This window comes from Coregonus clupeaformis, chromosome 28 (genome assembly GCF_020615455.1).
Source record: "Coregonus clupeaformis isolate EN_2021a chromosome 28, ASM2061545v1, whole genome shotgun sequence".
NCBI classification, from domain to species: domain Eukaryota; kingdom Metazoa; phylum Chordata; class Actinopteri; order Salmoniformes; family Salmonidae; genus Coregonus; species Coregonus clupeaformis.
Window position 1 is genome coordinate 33260546 of NC_059219.1, and position 19474 is coordinate 33280019.

The 19474-nt window shown below is 43.7% G+C and overlaps 1 protein-coding gene across 3 annotated transcripts in view; it reads right to left on the minus strand.

Moving 5' to 3' along the window:
• Nucleotides 1–19474, minus strand: part of LOC121543432 (apoptotic protease-activating factor 1) — a 56227-nt gene that overhangs the window by 11015 nt on the left and 25738 nt on the right. For 2 of the 3 annotated variants that reach the window (XM_041853294.2, XM_041853293.2), the window contains exons 22-27: nucleotides 19341–19457; nucleotides 15627–15752; nucleotides 13002–13136; nucleotides 12669–12794; nucleotides 10969–11094; nucleotides 9454–9600 (exon numbers count right to left, since the gene is read on the minus strand). In XM_041853294.2, the coding sequence (XP_041709228.1) occupies nucleotides 9454–9600; nucleotides 10969–11094; nucleotides 12669–12794; nucleotides 13002–13136; nucleotides 15627–15752; nucleotides 19341–19457 (777 nt within the window). The remainder of the gene's footprint in view (nucleotides 1–9453; nucleotides 9601–10968; nucleotides 11095–12668; nucleotides 12795–13001; nucleotides 13137–15626; nucleotides 15753–19340; nucleotides 19458–19474) is intronic. The other variant, XM_041853295.2, reaches the window with a different exon arrangement.

Consider the following 19474-nt stretch of genomic DNA (forward strand, 5'->3'; position numbering starts at 1 on the left):
CGGTCTCCTCCCCTGAAGTGGATTTAACAAGTGACATCAATAAGGGATCATTCCCCTGGATTCACCTGGTCAGTCTATGTCATGGAAAGAGCAGACGTTCTTAAATGTTTTGTACACTCAGTGTATGTATGTCAGTGCCAGTGTGTGTGTGTACCCAGGACAAGCGGAGAGAGAGGGAAACACTGTCTGACACAATGGCTGCATTATTCAACAAAGGCTCCGCCCATTGAAATATTGATGCACAGTTAATCCTTTAACTCCTCCCCTCCTTCCATCTCTCTCTCCCTCTATTGTTCTCTCAGTCTTCCTCTTTCTTCCAGTCTCATTCTTTCTTGCCCTCTATCTGTCTGACTCATTTTTTCCCCCTCTCTCTCTCTCTCTAAGGATGGCATTGTCTGAATTTCTATATGCATATGTACTCTCTGTGTCCTGGCAAGACCGTGTGTGTCTGTGTATGTACATTGGGTACTGGCATGCGTGTTTCTCTGTGTGTGTGTGTGTGTGTGCGTCTGCGTGTGTGTGTCTGCTTATTTCTCTCCTCTCTCTACCGTTCCCTCTCTTCCCTCCTTGCCTCTCTCTTTCTCTCCACCATCTCATCCTGGGGTATAAGGTATAACATGCCCCCTCTCTCTCCCACAGCCAAAGACAATTAACCCAGGTTTAATGAGAGGAGCAGGGGAACAACAGGCTTTGGGGAGGATAAATATTTCACTACATCATGTTGTGTTTACGCCATGAGCCTGAGAAGGAGAGGAGAGATATACTGTAGCTAGGCCAAACTCAGGGTTGCCAACCAAATGGCACCCTATTCCCTTTATAGTGCACTGCTTGGATAGGGCTCTGGTCAAAAGTAGTGCACTATAAAACGGAATAGGGTACCTTTTGGGACGTAGTAAAGGCTGAACAAGGCTAGATCACGGCTCTAGCTGAAGAAAAATAATACTTTATTAGTTCATACGAGACAGAAATTAGTCTTCTGCTTTTACCCCAGCGAACAACGGCTGTCTGTCAGAGACTGACTGTCTGCACTCCTAAACTACCAGTAATTTTGTACTTAACATATTATGCTTTATACATTAGGACGTATGTGTGTGTGTTTGTGTGTGTGTGTGTACACGCAAACACACATTAAGTTGGAGAAGCTGGAGCAGAGGGCAGCCGCAGCGCAGCAACCAATGAGCAGTTTGGGGGGGTTAAGGTCCTTACTCAAGGGAACATTGACAGTAGCTGGCTCTTTCAAAGACAGAGATGTAGCTTTGGATCTTGGAATGAGAAAAATATGAACACACAAATTGTTATAATAACTGTACTGTGTCTGATTGTAATTCTATCTGAAATACACATTTAATTTATACAAAAATACACACACACCTAAAAACAAAACCTCATAAACAACGAAATCACATAAACACCCACACAAAGCCACCACAGCACAGAACTGTGATCTCTCTCTCTCTCTCTCTCTCTCTCTCTCTCTCTCTCTCTCTCTCTCTCTCTCTCTCTCTCTCTCTCTCTCTCTCTCTCTCTCTCTCTCTCTCTCTCTCTCTCTCTCTCTCTCTCTCTCTCTCTCTCTCTCTCTCTCTCTCTCTCTCTCTCTCTCTCTCTCTCTCTCTCTCTCTCTCTCTCTCTCTCTCTCTCTCTCTCTCTCTCTCTCTCTCTCTCTCTCTCTCTCTCTCTCTCTCTCTCTCTCTCTCTCTCTCTCTCTCTCTCTCTCTCTCTCTCTCTCTCTCTCTCTCTCTCTCTCTCTCTCTCTCTCTCTCTCTCTCTCTCTCTCTCTCTCTCTCTCTCTCTCTCTCTCTCTCTCTCTCTCTCTCTCTCTCTCTCTCTCTCTCTCTCTCTCTCTCTCTCTCTCTCTCTCTCTCTCTCTCTCTCTCTCTCTCTCTCTCTCTCTCTCAATGGGGAGATGAAAAGTGAAAGAAACTGAGAATGAACGCCTAAGAGAAAAGGGGAGGGAGAGACAGACAGAGAGAGATAGAGACAAAGTGAGCGAGTAAAAGAGAGAGTGAGAGAAAGAGAGGCAGAGAGAGAGAGAGAGAGGCAGAGCGAGAGAGGAGAGATACCATTAGGAGGAGTGTGAGAGACGTCCTATCGAGACCAGAGAGCAACAACCGCAAATGTGAAAAGGTGAGATAAGGTTAGATGTCTTCTCTTGGTCTTCAATCACCCTGAGAAGAGAAGTGAGGTCTGACAACACTACTGAAAGGCAATCGCCTTCATCTAAACTCCTCACATCCATCTACGTATGTGTTTGTGTACTTATGTGTGTGTGTGTTTGGAGACGTATGTGTGTGTGTGTCTCTGTGTGTGTGTGTGAAAGGTGAATTCATCTCCCAGTTTGGTGGAAAGCAGACTGAACCAGGTTTTCCTCTAGGATTTTGCCTGTGCTTAGCTCCATTTAGTTTCTTTTTTATCCTGAAAAACTCCCCAGTCCTTAATGATTACAAGCATACCCATAACGTGATGCAGCCACCACTATGCTTGAAAATATGGAGAGTGGTGCTCAGTGGCGACCCGTCATTCAGGGAATGTTATTTTGGCATTCATTCATGCCACATATCAGTTTGCAAACAATGTAAAAATATATATTGAGATAATAAAGCCGCATACAAACATGGTCTCTTTCTTGAGTAAGGCAGCTCCAAAATGCAGGGGTTTCAGCCTAGCTCAGTGCTTTCTGTGGTGGAGGGGTAGCCAGCGGAAAATACAGAGAAGGCGGCGTTGGTAATCTTCTCTAGTTGCGCTGTGATTGGCTCAGTGTTCTGTCACTCATGAGAACACTACGTCACTGCAGAATCTACAGGGAAAGCTGGGCAGTTCAAGTCCCCTTGGGTGCTGCCATCGATTTACATTAGAAGTGCCCATCCAAGAAGGCTCAAGGTCATTGGCCACAGATAAAATGACATCAAATCACGTTATATCTACCGTAGCTTTGATTGGATAATGTTACTTTCAAAATCTTAGCTGGCAAGCTAGACAAGCAGTCATCATCATGAACCACGTCGACAATTTACTGGCAAATCCTTTTCAATCCTTGTCATTTGAAGATAAAAGGTATCGGTGCTCATCGGCCATTGGACATAAACATTACACAACAAGTCGGAAATCGCAAATTCAACAATGAGTAGTTTGGAAGGAATCAATGGCTAACTGCAAGCGTTGCAAAGTAATCACTATTTTCCATCGCCTGCCTGCTATTCGGTGGAGAGGGTGTGTGGTCCATGTCTGGGTTTAAGGATTTAAATAATCTGTCTGAAATGGTCTCTTTTCCAAGCTTAAAAAGATAAACATTCACTCGCAACACCATGGGCCAGAAAAGGTTGAATACATTGGCCATGCTATGAATCCAGCATGACTTCTTCCGTGTTCAAGACAACTGGGAACTCTGAAAAAAACTATATCCGACTGGGAAATTACATTTGGAACGGTCATCCAATTCGGAATTCCAAACCTGGAACTCGGGCCTCTTTCTAGAGCTCCGAACTGAAGATCACTGACGTCATGATTCGACTTTGTTTTTTTCGAGTTCCCAGTACGCAGTAATGTGTTTTATTGGATTTGCCCCAAACATAACACTATGTAATCAGGACAAAAGGTTAATTAATTGCTTTGCCACATTTTTTGCAGTATTACTTAAGTGCCTTGTTGCAAACAGGATGCACGTTTTAAAAATTTTTTTATTCTGTACAAGCTTCCTTCTTTTTACTCTGTCAATTATGTTAGTATTGTGGAGTAACTACAATGTTGTTGATCCATCCTCAGTTTTCTCCTATCACAGCCATTAAACTCTGTAACTGTTTTAAAGTCACCATTGGCTTCATGGTGAAATCCCTGAGTGGTTTCCTTCCTCTCTGGCAACTGAATTAGGAGGGATGCCTGTATCTTTGTAGTGACTGGGTGTATTGATACACCATCCAAAGTGTAATTAATCACCTCACCATGCTCAAAGGTATATTAAATGTCTGCAAAAAAAATGTTTTACCCATCTACCAATAGGTGCCCTTCTTTGCAAGGCATTGGAAAACCTCCCTGGTCTTTGTGGTTGAATCTGTATTTGAAATTCACTGCTCGACTGATGGACCTTACAGATAATTGTATGTGTGGGGTACAGAGATCAGGTAGTCGTTAAAAAATCATGTTAAACAATATTATTGCACACAGAGTGAGTCCATGCAACTTATTACGTGACTTGTTAAGCACATTTTTACTCCTGAACGTATTTAGGCTTGCCATAACAAAGGGGTTGAATACTTAGTCTCATGACATTTCAGCTTTTCATTTTTTATTAATTTGTAAGAATTTCAAAAAACATAATTCCACTTTGACATTATGGGGTATTGGCTGTAGGCCAATGACAAACATCTCAATAATAAATAAATAAAATTCAGGCTGTAACACAACAAAATGTGGAACAAGTCAAGGGGTGTGAATACTTTTTGAAGGCACGCTATATGTGGGTCTGTTGAGGACAGAACATGTACACTGAGACTTAGTGTACAAAACATTATGAACACCTGCTCTTTCCATGACATAGACTGACCAGGTGAAAGCTATGCTGCCTTATTGATGTCACTTGTTAAATCCACTTCAATTTGTGTAGATGAAGGGAAGGAGACAGGTTAAAGTAGGATTTTAAGCCTTGAGACAATTGAGACATGGATTGTGTATGTGTGCCATTCAGAGGGTGAATGGGCATGACAAAATATTTAAGTGCCTTTGAACGGGGTATGGTAATAGGTGCCAGGCGCACCGGTTTGTATCAAGAACTGCAACACTGCTGGGTTTTTCACACTCAAGTTTCTCACGTGTATCAAGAATGGTCCACCACCCAAAGGACATCCAGCCAATTTGACACATCTGTTGGAAGCATTGGAGTCAACATGGGCCAGCATCCCTGTGGAACGCTTTCGACACTTTCTAGAGTCCATGTCCTGATGAATTGAGGCTGTTCTGAGGGCAAAAGGGGGTGGGGTGTGCATCTCAATATTAGGAAGCTCCTAATGTTTTGTACACTCAATGTATGTGGGTATATTGAGAGAATAGAACATACAGTGTATACCCGCATACATGTTATGTTCTGCTGCCAAAGGTGTTTCTAACGTATGGAATCAGGGAGCTGAATACTTAAATAAATAAAAATATTAGTTGCACATGATTAATCTTTTAAAAAAGGTACTGTATGTTGGTATATTGAGATAATTCAACATTCTACTCCCTTGCATTAGTCTTTTATAGAACCATAATGTACTATGTTGAGTCATATAGTACTGTATAATATTGTATTGTAAAGCATCATAAAGTAATATAATGATCAATTAAATACTGTGTGGTTATCAAGATAGGTGTTTGCACCTATATTGGTCTGTGGGTGCATCCCAAATGGCGCATTTTCCCCAATACAGTGCACTACTTTTGACCAGAGCATTATGGGCCCTGATCAAAAGTAGTGCACTAAATAGGGAATAGGGTGCCATTTGGGATGGATACTGCATCTACTCAATCCTAAGGACTACTGTTGACTTAGCAACAGTGGAGGTGTAGGGGAGAGGAGGAGGATATGAAGATTCTGTAAGTATGAGCGCTAGGTGTGAATTACTCTGGGTCTTCTGCTTGTGTGTGTGTGTGTGTGTGTGTGTGTGTGTGTGTGTGTGTGTGTGTGTGTGTGTCAAGATGAGCCTCTTCACACGTCCCACCTCTACTTGGATCATGGCACTATGACAGATTGTCTCACAGCAACTCATGCTGAATCTGTGAGGTCATGCTGATTCTCTGAGTGTACCTATGTGCATAGCTGTGTCTGCGTGTGTGTCTGCATGTTTGTGTGTGTGTGTGTGTGTCTGTGTGCGTGTCTCCATGTGTGGTGTATGCCAGACTGTGTGATGTATAGCTGTGCGTCGGGGGCTGTCTCCCAGGTGTAAGACAGGCTTTGTGAGGTATTACCTGGCAGAGAACAAAGGAGTGATGGGGGTCAGCAGGATATTACACCCTCACTCAGAGAGCTGCCCCAAAACACCTCATCACTCCCTGACACACAAACACACACACGCACGCACGCACACACACACACGTCACACTACATGTGATGTCCTATCCTGGTGTCTCAGAGGCTTAGGGCTGCTTTTAATTACACTACCTGATAATACCTGTCCGTATGGACCAGACAGAGACAGAGACAGAGAGGTAGCGAGAGAGAGAGGTAGAGAGAGAGAGAGACAGACAGAGAGAGCACAGTCTTGCCATTGAGAAAGGTAGACACAGGAAAACCTGGCTCCCTGTAGAGGAAAGGCTGTGCAACCACTGCACCACAGCAGAACCCGAGACAGAGCTGCATTTCCTGACAAAATGTAAAAAATATAAAACAATTAGAGAGTGTCATTTCCCCCAAATTTGAAACCCTTATTCAAGGTTTCAAAGACCTCTCTGATGAGGATAGGCTACCCGTCCTGTTGGGGGAGGACTCAGGCTACCCGTCCTGTTGGGGGAGGACACAGGGAGCTGTGGGTTGGCAACGCACTACATTGCTACCTGCCATAAAATGAGGGACAGTGTCTGACAGACCAACCAACCGGCACAATGTTCAATGTGTGGTTATTTTGACCCTTGATTATTGTTGTTACTGATTGTCCTGTTGACAATCTTGATTATTATTCTTTTATGTTAATATTGTAAATTAATCACTTAGTCTCCAAAGTACGCTTTGGCTATATGTACATTGTTACATCATGCCAATAAAGCACATTTAATTTATGGAGAGAGAGGAGAATAGAGAGAGAGAGATAATCTCCTTTAAATATAGCAAGAGACAGAGATAGTGTGAGTATTGTGGTGGGAAGTTACTCCAGGAAGCCATAAGGAGGAGCCAAATAGGGGGTGACAGACATCAGGGAGACTAGCTTTAGTGAATCAACATCACAGCACCACTGATCCCATCAGCACCACTTCTACTGAACACACACGTCTGTAATGATAAGGTCTGCTCACTGTTGGCTGCTTCCACAAGTTAGTTTTCATACAGCGTGATACAAAAACAACATTTGGAAAGACATGGTCTTCTTCAGGCAGACAAGGCTACAGTACAAACTAAGCCTTAATCAATCAAAACCCATAATAATATGGTTTCCAGGTAACATGGTTTCCAGGTAACATGACATATTTCTCGCTAATGTGATAAATGAGCAATGTGATACATGTTGATAACGTAATAAATTATGTAATAAATTCAACATTTTGTATCTTGTAAAACGAACAAAAACTGAATTGCGTATCAATTCAAAAGTTTTGTCATATGAAATATACAGTACCAGTCAAAGGTTTGGACACACCTACTGATTCAAGGGTTTTTCTTTATTTTTACTATTTTCTACATTGTAGAATAATAGTGAAGACATCAAAACTATGAAATAATACATATGGAATCATGTGTTAACCAAAAAAGTGTTAAACAAATCAAAATATATTATATATTTGAGATTCTTCAAAGTAGCCACCCTTTGCCTTGATGACAGCTTTGCACACTCTTGGCATTCTCTCAACCAGCTTCATGAGGTAGTCACCTGGAATGCATTTCAATTAACAGGTGTGCCTTCTTAAAAAGTTAATTTGTGGAATTTCTTAATGCGTTTGAGCCAATCAGTTATGTTATGACAAGGTAGGGGTGGTATACAGAATATAGCCCTATTTGGTAAAAGACCAAGTCCATATTATGGCAAGAACAGCTCAAATAAGCAAAGAGAAACGACAGTCCATCATTACTTTAAGACATGAAGGTCAGTCAATCCAGAACATTTCAAGACCTTTCAAAGTTTCTTCAAGTGCAGTCGCAAAAACCATCAAGCGCTATGATGAAACTGGCTCTCATATATTTTTTAAAGTAATTTCCAGCTGAAATCTGGATACAGGTTTGGATTGAATAAGGCCCACTGTTAATACATACAGATGCAATTAGTCAATTTTATTTATTCTGTCCCCACGGCTCCCCAGGCTAAATTTGCCAGCGTTTAACTATGAATACGCAGCTGCCACAGCAATTATTATGACTGACAGCTCACCTCTCACCCACGATAAATCAATCAACGCTCATTACAAGGGATTGGCCTCTTCAGCACAGACAGGCATAATAATCAATCACTGCTCATTACATCCACACATGCTCAGATCCATCAAGTCAACACGTCTCAGGAAAAGTATTGAGGGAAAGGGGGAAAGAGGAAGTGATAGAGTGATGAAGAGGTATATGTATTCTGTCGTTCTACCACTCTGGATAAGAGCGAGTGTCATCAGGTGGTAATGATAGAATTAGTAGTTAAGTTCTCCATCAGTATCCATGGAGTTGACTCATTAAGTCTAGTGGTTAAGTTCTCCATCAGTATCCATGGAGTTGACTCATTAAGTCTAGTGGTTAAGTTCTCCATCAGTATCCATGGAGTTGACTCATTAACACTATGCACAACATAATGACTGATCACAATGGGCTTAATGACTTGGGGCTCTCATCAGTAGAAACTAGTTCGCTAATTTCCCAAGGAAGATTTAAAAAAGGCTAGCTAACAACTGCGAGAGCAAGAAGTTTGAAATTAACATGCAGTCAATATATTTTCTGTTTCTTGGATACGTGATAACCAGTTTGATTCAAATCAGACACTTGAATATCACATAAAAAGAGCCAAGCATGAGAGTTGATGTGTGGAGAGGCATTAGAAGAAAAAAATCCATTACATTGATCCAATGTACCTTAAAATCACTGGTTTAATATCATGCTTCATACATTTTGGAAGGCTTTTGGAATTCAGAATGGGGGAGACAAGTGAGATAAGAAATGCTGCTGTTGAATTTCCCTGAAAACACTCGGGCATGAAACTCCCTATCTCTCCTCTCACACCCACCCGCCCACACACACCCACACCCACGCCCACCGACACACACACCACACCCAAACCCAACCACACACACCCACCCACCCACCCACACACGCCCACACCCAAACCCAACCACCCACCACACCCACCCACCCACGCCTGCAAAATGTAATGCCCCCAAGCTTTCTTACATCATCGTAGGTTTATAGCCCTCCCAAAGCAGGACAAACAGTGAGAGTGAGATTTCATAAATCATCCTCCTCTTGACCTAATTGGATTGTGGAGTCTGTGTCTGTGTGTGTGTCTGTGTTTGTGTGTGTGTCTGTGTGTGTGTGTGTAAGTGTGTGTGTTACTCCTCTCTGATTACCTCCAGTTTTACAGAAGGAGGGATCACCTGGGGGTCAGCCTCAGCCGGGCTCTGATTGGCTTTTTAACCAGGCAGTGATGATGTAATCCCCAGGGGACAGGGGCTCTGGTCGATAGTGTTTTAAACCTCGGTTTGTTCCCATTAGTGTGTGTGTGTGTGTGTGTGTGCGCTCGTGTCCATTTGTCTCTACGTGTTTGTGTGTGTGTCTCCGTACAAGCGTGTGCGTTCTCCTACCTTAATGTATCCTCCTGTAGACAGCAGCACGGTGTTGTCTGGGGAGAAGTGCAGGTCAGTCACCCATCCTCCGTGCAGAGAGTCCATGGCGTCCTTGTTGTCACGGGAACAGATCTTTAGCAGAGTACCATCCTTCACGTTCCACAGCTGAGACAGGAGACACACATGAGACAAACTAATGAGAAATGAGAGAAATGAATGAGACCTAGTAGTTAAAAATCGTGGGGTGTATGACAGCCATGGGACTTATTATCAACCTTCCTATCTCAGGAACCTTACAACCGTTTTGACTAGACAAGCATAAAATATCTAACCCCAACCTTAACCAGAACTACAAACTAAAATCAACAACAAATAGTTACTGTACTTTTCGGGCTACTTTAGTACTTTCTAACATGGCCATCTGGTGACTACCAACCTTATAGGCATACAGTCATCTACAGTTAGGTGTGCAAGAATCCAGTCCTTGAATGCTACAGTATCTTGTGCTTTTCAACTTTACCTTTCTAAGCAAATCAATGACTACTTTCACTGATCAATAAAGCACCATAGAGACACAAAACAACCCGCCATTTTAAGACTGGAGTTATGCAACTAACAACCATGAGCCATACTGTCCTATCCATATAGGACACAGAACATGCTATATTTAACACCTTGCATGATTCACTGAGAATGACTCATGTGTTTCCATAGAAACAAGAGGGGCATATATTCGACTCTATGTACTGTATTTCAATCTTGTGGATTAGTCCGTTTCCTTCTGTTTGGTGCCTAATGAACACAACCCTGGATGCTTGACGAGACATGATTGACATGTCATGAAATGATTTTAAAGTGACAGTTCACTCCAAAATAAAAGTTTGTCAGTTGTTTTCAAACCTGAGATGTGGCATGAGATCTCGGCATTAGATCACTTTTCAGGTTTGAAAACTTTGGAGTGTACTCACAAACTTTGGAGTGTAGTCCAAATGGACTAGTCAGGCAGTCAGCCAGCCAGGGATAGTTTGTGGAAAGCAGCTGGTAGAGCAACAATGTGATTGGAGAGGAACAGACAGGTCCCTCTGTCTCTCTCATTTCTTCATTCCCTAGTCTGTCCCTCTCTCTTTCTCTCACTCTCCCTGTTATTCTCTTTAATTGTTCTTCATTTCCCTCATCCCTTCTCCCTCTCTCTTTAGTTCTCCATCTCTCCTTCTCTCTTTCTCTAGGATCTATGAAGATGCCGAGCCTTAGATTCAATCTGGCTGACTGTCTTCTACTTCCTCTTCTCTCCTGCTATCACACTCCTCCTCTGCCTTCTTTCCTTCCTCTTCATCCCCCCTGCCGACCTGCACTCCTCTCCTCTGCCTCTTGAGAGGTGCAACACTTCTCGCTCTCTTTTTTTCTATTGCTCCTTCCTTCACTCATGTGCTCACTCCCTCTGTTACTTACCCTTCCCTCCTAATGCCCACCCCCCTTTACTCACTCACTCCTCCCCCCACTCCCACACCCTTCCATCCCTCTATCCCTACCCACCCGTATCTCTCCGTTGTCGTCGCCGGTCGCTAGGCGCCGACCGTCCCAAGAGAAGCGGCAGCTGCGGACACAGTCCTGGTGGCCGTTCAACGGGCACACACACTCCCACGATGCACTGCTCCACACCTGAGGGCCAATGAGAGGATAAACAGGAGGTCAGAGGTTACAAAGGTGTCACTTACTGACGAAAGCCAATGTCTAAAATAAAATAAAACATTTTCAAATATGTTCTTTTGAACACGCCATAGCAATTTTGGTTAGGCCACTTCTATATGAAGAGTGCCTTGGTCAATTCAATTGAATAAACGTAATTTATCCCCGAAGTGCCTAATTGCCTATTGTTTTTCTATGACGCTAGGCTGGTAGACCGCTCAACTTAAAGAATGGAACAAGCGCTCACTGATAATGAAGTCTGACATCAATTAAAGCATCCCAGCTGCTTCTTTGATAGATGATACTGCCCATACCATAATGCTATTTTAATTTAATCCCATCAGTATGTAAAGTACATCTAATAAAGAATACTCTGTTTATTACAAGAGCACAAAGTTCTTAGTAAATTCTCTCTCTCTCTCTCTCTCTCTCTCTCTCTCTCTCTCTCTCTCTCTCTCTCTCAATGGAGAGAACATCACATGGTAGATGATTGAAAAGTTCATTTGGCACAACGTCTCGTAGTCATCTGAAGGTCAATAGACAGAGGAAGAAAGGGAGAGAGAGAGAGAGAGCGAGAGAGAGAGAGAGAGAGAGAGAGAGAGAGAGAGCAAGAGAGACAGAGAGAGAGAGAGACAGAGCAAGAGAGAGAGAGAGACAGAGCAAGAGAGAGAGAGAGACAGAGTGAGAGAGAGAGAGAGAGAGATGAGTGGAGCAAAAACCTTCAGTCTTTTATTCTACTAGACAAAGACGATCAGACTCAGAGTTCGGGTTTGACCTCGGTTATGATAGCGGACAGAAAGAGACAGTGGGTGTATGTGTGCATATGTGTGTGTGAGAGAGAGCGCGCCTGCGTGTGTGTGCGTTTGTGTGTGTGCGTGCGTGTTTGTTTGTTTGTGTGCGTTTGTGTGTGGCTGAATCATGGCCAGCCCTTCAGACTACTATTACACATCATTACCAGAGTGTCTAGGTCCAAATCACTAATGAAAGCATGCTGGTCTGGTGAACAGAAATAAACAGTGTGGTTAATGGGAACACCAGCTCTGAGCCATTACCACACTTCGGTAGCCACACCAGAAACATGCAATCATCCAATGCCAATTTGGATGCTGACCTAACAGCCATTCCCACAGAGTGAGTGACCAACTCAATGATCCCGCTGGAGAGACAGGGAGGCGAGTGGGCAGCTTGACCGCTGGAGAGACAGGGAGGCGAGTGGGCAGCTTGACCGCTGGAGAGACAGGGAGGCGAGTGGGCAGCTTGACCGCTGGAGAGACAGGGAGGCGAGTGGGCAGCTTGACCGCTGAAGAGACAGGGAGGCGAGTGGGCAGCTTGACCACTGGCTAAGTTAACGACCGCAGTAACCATCTGCTTCATGTCCACCTCAAGCTACCAATGACCTTTAGTTGACCACATAATAATGCACACTATACAAACGTTTATGAAAGGATCATTATAAAGACAACATGTCTGTCTCACACAGATCTAAGGATTTAGGCTACGTTCTGTCCCATACTGATGACATATGTGTGTGTGTGTGTGTGTTTTACCTTGGCGGTCTTGTCGGCGGAGGTGGTGGCGAAGATCTGTCCATCAGGCGACACGTCACAGGCTAGCACCGCCCCCTGGTGACACATTAGGTCCTGCAGCCGTTCACCACTAGACATGTCCCACACCTGGTGGGAGGGAGAGAGCGGGAGGGTGGGGCGAGAAACAGCACTTAAAAAAAAAAAGCTTTCTGTGTCACCTCCCTCTAGTAAACATTCTTTAGTTCATGTAAGTGCACGTTGATCATAACATGTTGCTTTTAACAGGTTTTGCATGCGTGTGTCTCGGTCTTACTGTCTGTCTGTCTAACATACTGATTACGTGGGTTGTATTACCTTGATGGTGCCGTCAAAGGACCAGCTGAGGAGATGTGTCTCTGAGGAGGGTGAGGTGGTGAGCAGAGAGAAGCATCTGACCTGCTCCTTGTGGCCCTCCAGCACCACACACTCACCTGTCCTCCACCTCCACACCTACAGGGGTAGAGAGAGGGGTAGAGAGAGAGAGAGAGAGAGAGGGGTAGAGAGAGAGAGAGAGAGAGAGAGAGAGAGAGAGAGAGAGAGAGAGAGAGAGAGAGAGAGAGAGAGAGAGAGAGAGAGAGAGAGAGAGATCACCCTCTTGTACTGGAGTAGGTAAAAAATTGCCCCTCAAACAGGGGTTTAGCATCCCCCCGTAATGGGTTAGGAGTTATGGAGGGTAAGCTGATCCTGGATCTGTGCCCAGAGTGGGAGTATTCAGCTGCTAGGAAGGAATGGTCAATGGGCAGTATATTGCCCCTATGCAGAGATCTCAGACAATGATTGACACATCAAACTCTTACCAATGGTGGGTTTGTGAATGTACCATTCATCCCCCTCACCGCTCCAGAAGTCAGCGGTCATCAGAGTAACAGCTATGTTTACCGTATAGAGCTATTCACATTCCCTATAGGTCAGCATTTCCTCAAAGTTAATCTATCTACCAAATATTCCCTTTTCAGCAATGCAACCCAAACAGTATTCATATGAATATAGATGGTCCATGGATAGTAAGGGAATACAGAGTAAGATGAATACAGAGTGAGGCTGTGCTGTTCTGACAGCAAGGTGGTGCTTTGGATAGAGTGTGTGTGTGTGTCCTTATGCTAGGCAGATACAGTGGGGGAAAAAAGTATTTAGTCAGCCACCAATTGTGCAAGTTCTCCCACTTAAAAAGATCAGAGAGGCCTGTAATTTTCATCATAGGTACACGTCAACTATGACAGACAAATTGAGATTTTTTTTCTCCAGAAAATCACATTGTAGGATTTTTAATGAATTTATTTGCAAATTATGGTGGAAAATAAGCATTTGGTCACCTACAAACAAGCAAGATTTCTGGCTCTCACAGACCTGTAAGTTCTTCTTTAAGAGGCTCCTCTGTCCTCCACTCGTTACCTGTATTAATGGCACCTGTTTGAACTTGTTATCAGTATAAAAGACACCTGTCCACAACCTCAAACAGTCACACTCCAAACTCCACTATGGCCAAGACCAAAGAGCTGTCAAAGGACACCAGAAACTAAATTGTAGACCTGCACCAGGCTGGGAAGACTGAATCTGCAATAGGTAAGCAGCTTGGTTTGAAGAAATCAACTGTGGGAGCAATTATTAGGAAATGGAAGACATACAAGACCACTGATAATCTCCCTCGATCTGGGGCTCCACGCAAGATCTCACCCCATGGGGTCAAAATGATCACAAGAACGGTGAGCAAAAATCCCAGAACCACACGGGGGACCTAGTGAATGACCTGCAGAGAGCTGGGACCAAAGTAACAAAGCCTACCATCAGTAACACACTACGCCGCCAGGGACTCAAATCCTGCAGTGCCAGACGTGTCCCCCCTGCTTAAGCCAGTACATGTCCAGGCCCGTCTGAAGTTTGCTAGAGTGCATTTGGATGATCCAGAAGAGGATTGGGAGAATGTCATATGGTCAGATGAAACCAAAATAGAACTTTTTGGTAAAAACTCAACTCGTCGTGTTTGGAGGACAAAGAATGCTGAGTTGCATCCAAAGAACACCATACCTACTGTGAAACATGGGGGTGGAAACATCATGCTTTGGGGTTGTTTTTCTGCAAAGGGACCAGGACGACTGATCCGTGTAAAGGAAAGAATGAATGTATCGTGAGATTTTGAGTGAAAACCTCCTTCCATCAGCAAGGGCATTGAAGATGAAACGTGGCTGGGTCTTTCAGCATGACAATGATCCCAAACACACCGCCCGGGCAACGAAGGAGTGGCTTCGTAAGAAGCATTTCAAGGTCCTGGAGTGGCCTAGCCAGTCTCCAGATCTCAACCCCATAGAAAATCTTTGGAGGGAGTTGAAAGTCCGTGTTGCCCAGCGACAGCCCCAAAACATCACTGCTCTAGAGGAGATCTGCATGGAGGAATGGGCCAAAATACCAGCAACAGTGTGTGAAAACCTTGTGAAGACTTACAGAAAACGTTTGACCTGTGTCATTGCCAACAAAGGGTATATAACAAAGTATTGAGAAACTTTTGTTATTGACCAAATACTTATTTTCCACCATAATTTGCAAATAAATTCATAAAAAATCCTACAATGTCATTTTCTGGATTTTCTTTTCTAATTTTGTCTGTCATAGTTGACGTGTACCTATGATGAAAATTACAGACCTCTCTCATCTTTTTAAGTGGGAGAACTTGCACAATTGGTGGCTGACTAAATACTTTTTTTCCCCACTGTAGGTCTAGCAGTGGACAGGCTGTCCTAAAAACAGAGGAGAGGAGAGAAAAAGAGGAGAGGAGATGAGAGGATATGTTCAGTGAGGTGGAACAGTAGAGGAGAGATGTTAGGGGTGACAGAGTGGAACAGTCCGAAAACATCACACGCACGCACGCACACAGGAAGGGAAAGAACAAACCATAGAAGAGAAGAAGAAGAGAAGAAGGATGAGGAAGAGAGAGAAGAGACCCACCCGTATGGTGGTGTCCTCAGAGGAGGTGATCAGTGTGTGTCCCTCCGGGGTGAACTGGCAGTGGAGCACTGTCCTGGTGTGACCCTGCAGAGTGGCTAGGGGGGTCCCCGACGGCACCTCCAACACCTGGGGGGAGAGAGGGAGGAAGGAGAAGGGAGATATGGTGGGGGGGTAGAGGGAGAGTGAGGGTAGAGGGAGAGACAGATGATTCCATTTCAATCCTTTATTACTGTGTCAAAAGAGCAAATACAATCTATTTAAAAGCATGAGTTGACACACATCCCAAAAAGCTGGAGAGGTGTTGACTAACAGAATAGTAAACTTAGAAAAAATACAATACATTTAGCTCCCAAAAGAGTAAAAACAAGCAACTGCTCAAGTAAGAGGGAAGAGGAGGGTCGACAGAGATATTTAGAGAGGGGAAATCTGGGAGGATAAATCGATAACCTTCTCACTGTCTTCTATGGGTAAGCCTAGACCAAAACTCGTGAAAGATAAAGAGATACAAATATAGAATAAAGAAGGAGACCAAAGCAATGTGGTTGGGTTGACAGAGAGAAGCTCATTAAAAAGGAAAAATGTAAAAGATTACCAGGCTCTGCGTGCGATTGATCAGCCCTGTCGGACAGCGGACGGCAGATCTGCCCTGACTGCTTTGTGTGAGAGTCTGACAGACAACTGTCAGAGCAAGAGAAAAAGCAGCTCTGATGCGCAAAGAACTGGCTTCAAGTTACAAAACCGCTTTAATCTTATAAGGAAGACAACGGCAACTCTGACAACCTAGAGTACATTAGAGTACTGTCTTAGAAACTTCCTGCTCTGTCTTTGCTAACTTGATGTGGAATAGAGTTCCATGTAGTTATGGCTCTATGCTGTCTTCGCTAACTTGACATTGAACTATTGGACATTATTGTAAACTTAATTAAGTGATTAAACTTAAGTTATTAACTAAAATGTTACGATTGAGAAACAACAGGGGTCATAATTGAAGTCTATTACTATTATCACTCAATAATTAAACTCAATTAACCCTCCTGGTATGATATCTGTAGTGTAAACCAATAAACCAAAAGGGAAAGAAACACACAAGCTCATAACTTTAGCTGAAAAATGCTACACATGCACGCAAGCACACACACACACACACACACACACACACACACACACACAGACAGACAAACACACACTCCATACTGAGCACAAGGTGAAATCTCAATCTAGGATTCACCTTGTGCTAAAATATTTAAACCTCTCAAATAAAACCCCACTTCAAACAAACGTGTGAGGATGCTAGCCTCAGGGCGCCAACCAGAGGACGCTCTGCTATGCTACTGGGACACGGGTTTCAAAGGTTGCCAGCTCACCTCAAGGTTTCGGAATGACACAGCAGGGAGGGTGCTCAGGGCGATATGGGGGGGGGAAAAGTTGAGTAAAACATGTTACCGTTAGGAATACTAGTTTGGCTTATCAACGAAGCGGCACAGATCTGATCTGAGAGCAGTGTTCATCGAAGCACGTTACGATGAGCGGGTTAACATGTACTGATCCCTGAACCGTTTTTATCCACATTTGCAGCCTCCCTAGTGTAATGCAGCGAACAGGAAGATATGCTGTGACGTGCACTTTAAACTCCATTTGAATAATAGATCACTCCACAGTAACTGAGCTATCCCTCACCCTGACACTGATCACAATCCCTTTGAGAAGGTCAAGGAACACACACCAGACCTAGGTTCAAATACTATTTGAAAAAGATCTGGACTTGATTGAGCCTGGTGCAATGGACCAATGGAATAGTCCCAAAAGTGCACACACTGTCCATCTAGCACTCTAGGCAGACTAAAGCAAACACAAAGTATTTCTAATATTATTTGAATCCAGGTCGAAGCACACAGTGGAGGCTGCTGAGGGGAGGACGGCTCATAACAATGGCTGGACTGGAGTCAACGGAGTGGTATCAATCACATGGAAGCCACGTGTTTGATACCACTCCATTGACTCCATTCCAGCCATTGTTATGAGCCGTCCTCCCCTCAGCAGCCTCCACTGACGCACATACAGTTGAAGTCGGAGGTTTACATACACCTTAGCCAAATACATTTAAACTCAGTTTTTCACAATTCCTGACATTTAATCCTAGTAAAAATTCCCTGTCTTAGGTCAGTTAGGATCACCACTTTATTTTAAGAATCTGAAATGTCAGAATAATAGTAGAGTGAGTTATTCATTTCAGCTTTTATTTATTTCATCACATTCCCAGTGGGTCAGAAGTTTACATACACTCAATTCGTTTTTGGTAGCATTGCCTTTAAATTGTTTAACTTGGGTCAAACTTTTTGTGTAGCCTTCCACAAGCTTCCCACAATAAGTTGGGTGAATGTTGGCCCATTCCTCCTGACAGAGCTGGTGTAACTGAGTCAGGTTTGTAGGCCTCCTTGCTCGCACACGCTTTTTCAGTTCTGCCCAAAAAAATATATAGGATTGAGGTCAGGGCTTTTTGATGGCCACTCCAATACCTTGACTTTGTTCTCCTTAAGCCATTTTGCCACAACTTTGGAAGTATGCTTGGGGTCATTGTCCATTTGGAAGACCCATTTGCGACCAAGCTTTAACTTCCTGACTGATGTCTTGAGATGTTGCTTCAATATATCCACATAATTTTCCTTCCTCATGATGCCATCTATTTTGTGAAGTGCACCAGTCCCTCCACAGCAAAGCACCCCCACATCATGATGCTGCCACCCCCGTGCTTCACGGTTGGGATGGTGTTCTTTGGCTTGCAAGTACCCCACTTTTCCTCCAAACATAACGATAGTCATTATGGCCAAACAGTTCTATTTTTGTTTCATCAGACCAGAGGACATTTCTCCAAAAAGTACGATCTTTGTCCCCATGTGCAGTTGCACACCGTCGTCTGGCTTTTTTATGGCGGTTTTGGAGCAGTGGCTTCTTCCTTGCTGAGCGGCCTTTCAGGTTATGTCGATATAGGACTCATTTTACTGTGGATATAGATACTTTTGTACCTGTTTCCTCCAGCATCTTCACAAGGTCCTTTGCTGTTGTTCTGGGATTGATTTGCACTTTTCGCACCAAAGTATGTTCATCTCTAGGAGACAGAACGCTCCTCCTTCCTGAGCAGTATGACGGATGCGTGGTCCCATGGTGTTTATACTTGCATACTATTGTTTGTACAGATGAACGTGGTACCTTCAGGCATTTGGAAATTGCTCCCAAGAATGAACCAGACTTGTGGAGATCTACCATTTTTTTCCCTGAGGTCTTGGCTGATTTCTTTTGATTTTCCCATGATGTCAAGCAAAGAGGCACTGAGTTTGAAGGTAGGCCTTGAAATACATTCACAGGTATACCTTCAATTGACTCGATGTCAATTAGCCTATCAGAAGCTTCTAAAGCCAAGACATCATTTTCTGGAATTTTCCAAGCTGTTTAAAGGCACAGTCAACTTAGTGTATGTAAACTTCTGACCCACTGGAATTGTGATACAGTGAATTATAAGTGAAATAATCTGTCTGTAAACAATTGTTGGAAAAATTACTTGTGTCATGCACAAAGAAGATGTCCTAACCGACTTGCCAAAACTATAGTTTGTTAAAAATAAATTTGTGGAGTGGTTGAACAACGAGTTTTCATGACTCCACCCTAAGTGTATGTATACTTCCGACTTCAAGTGTATGCCATATCACTCTACCATACCTGCACACTGCCTGTCTCTAGCCCTAACGCCAGCACCAACCCCCTGTGAGAGTTCAGCAGCTGTAGAGTCCTCCATCCGATGGTCCTCAGCACCTGCCTAACTGTCATCCCTCCTACCTGGGATAGAACGAACA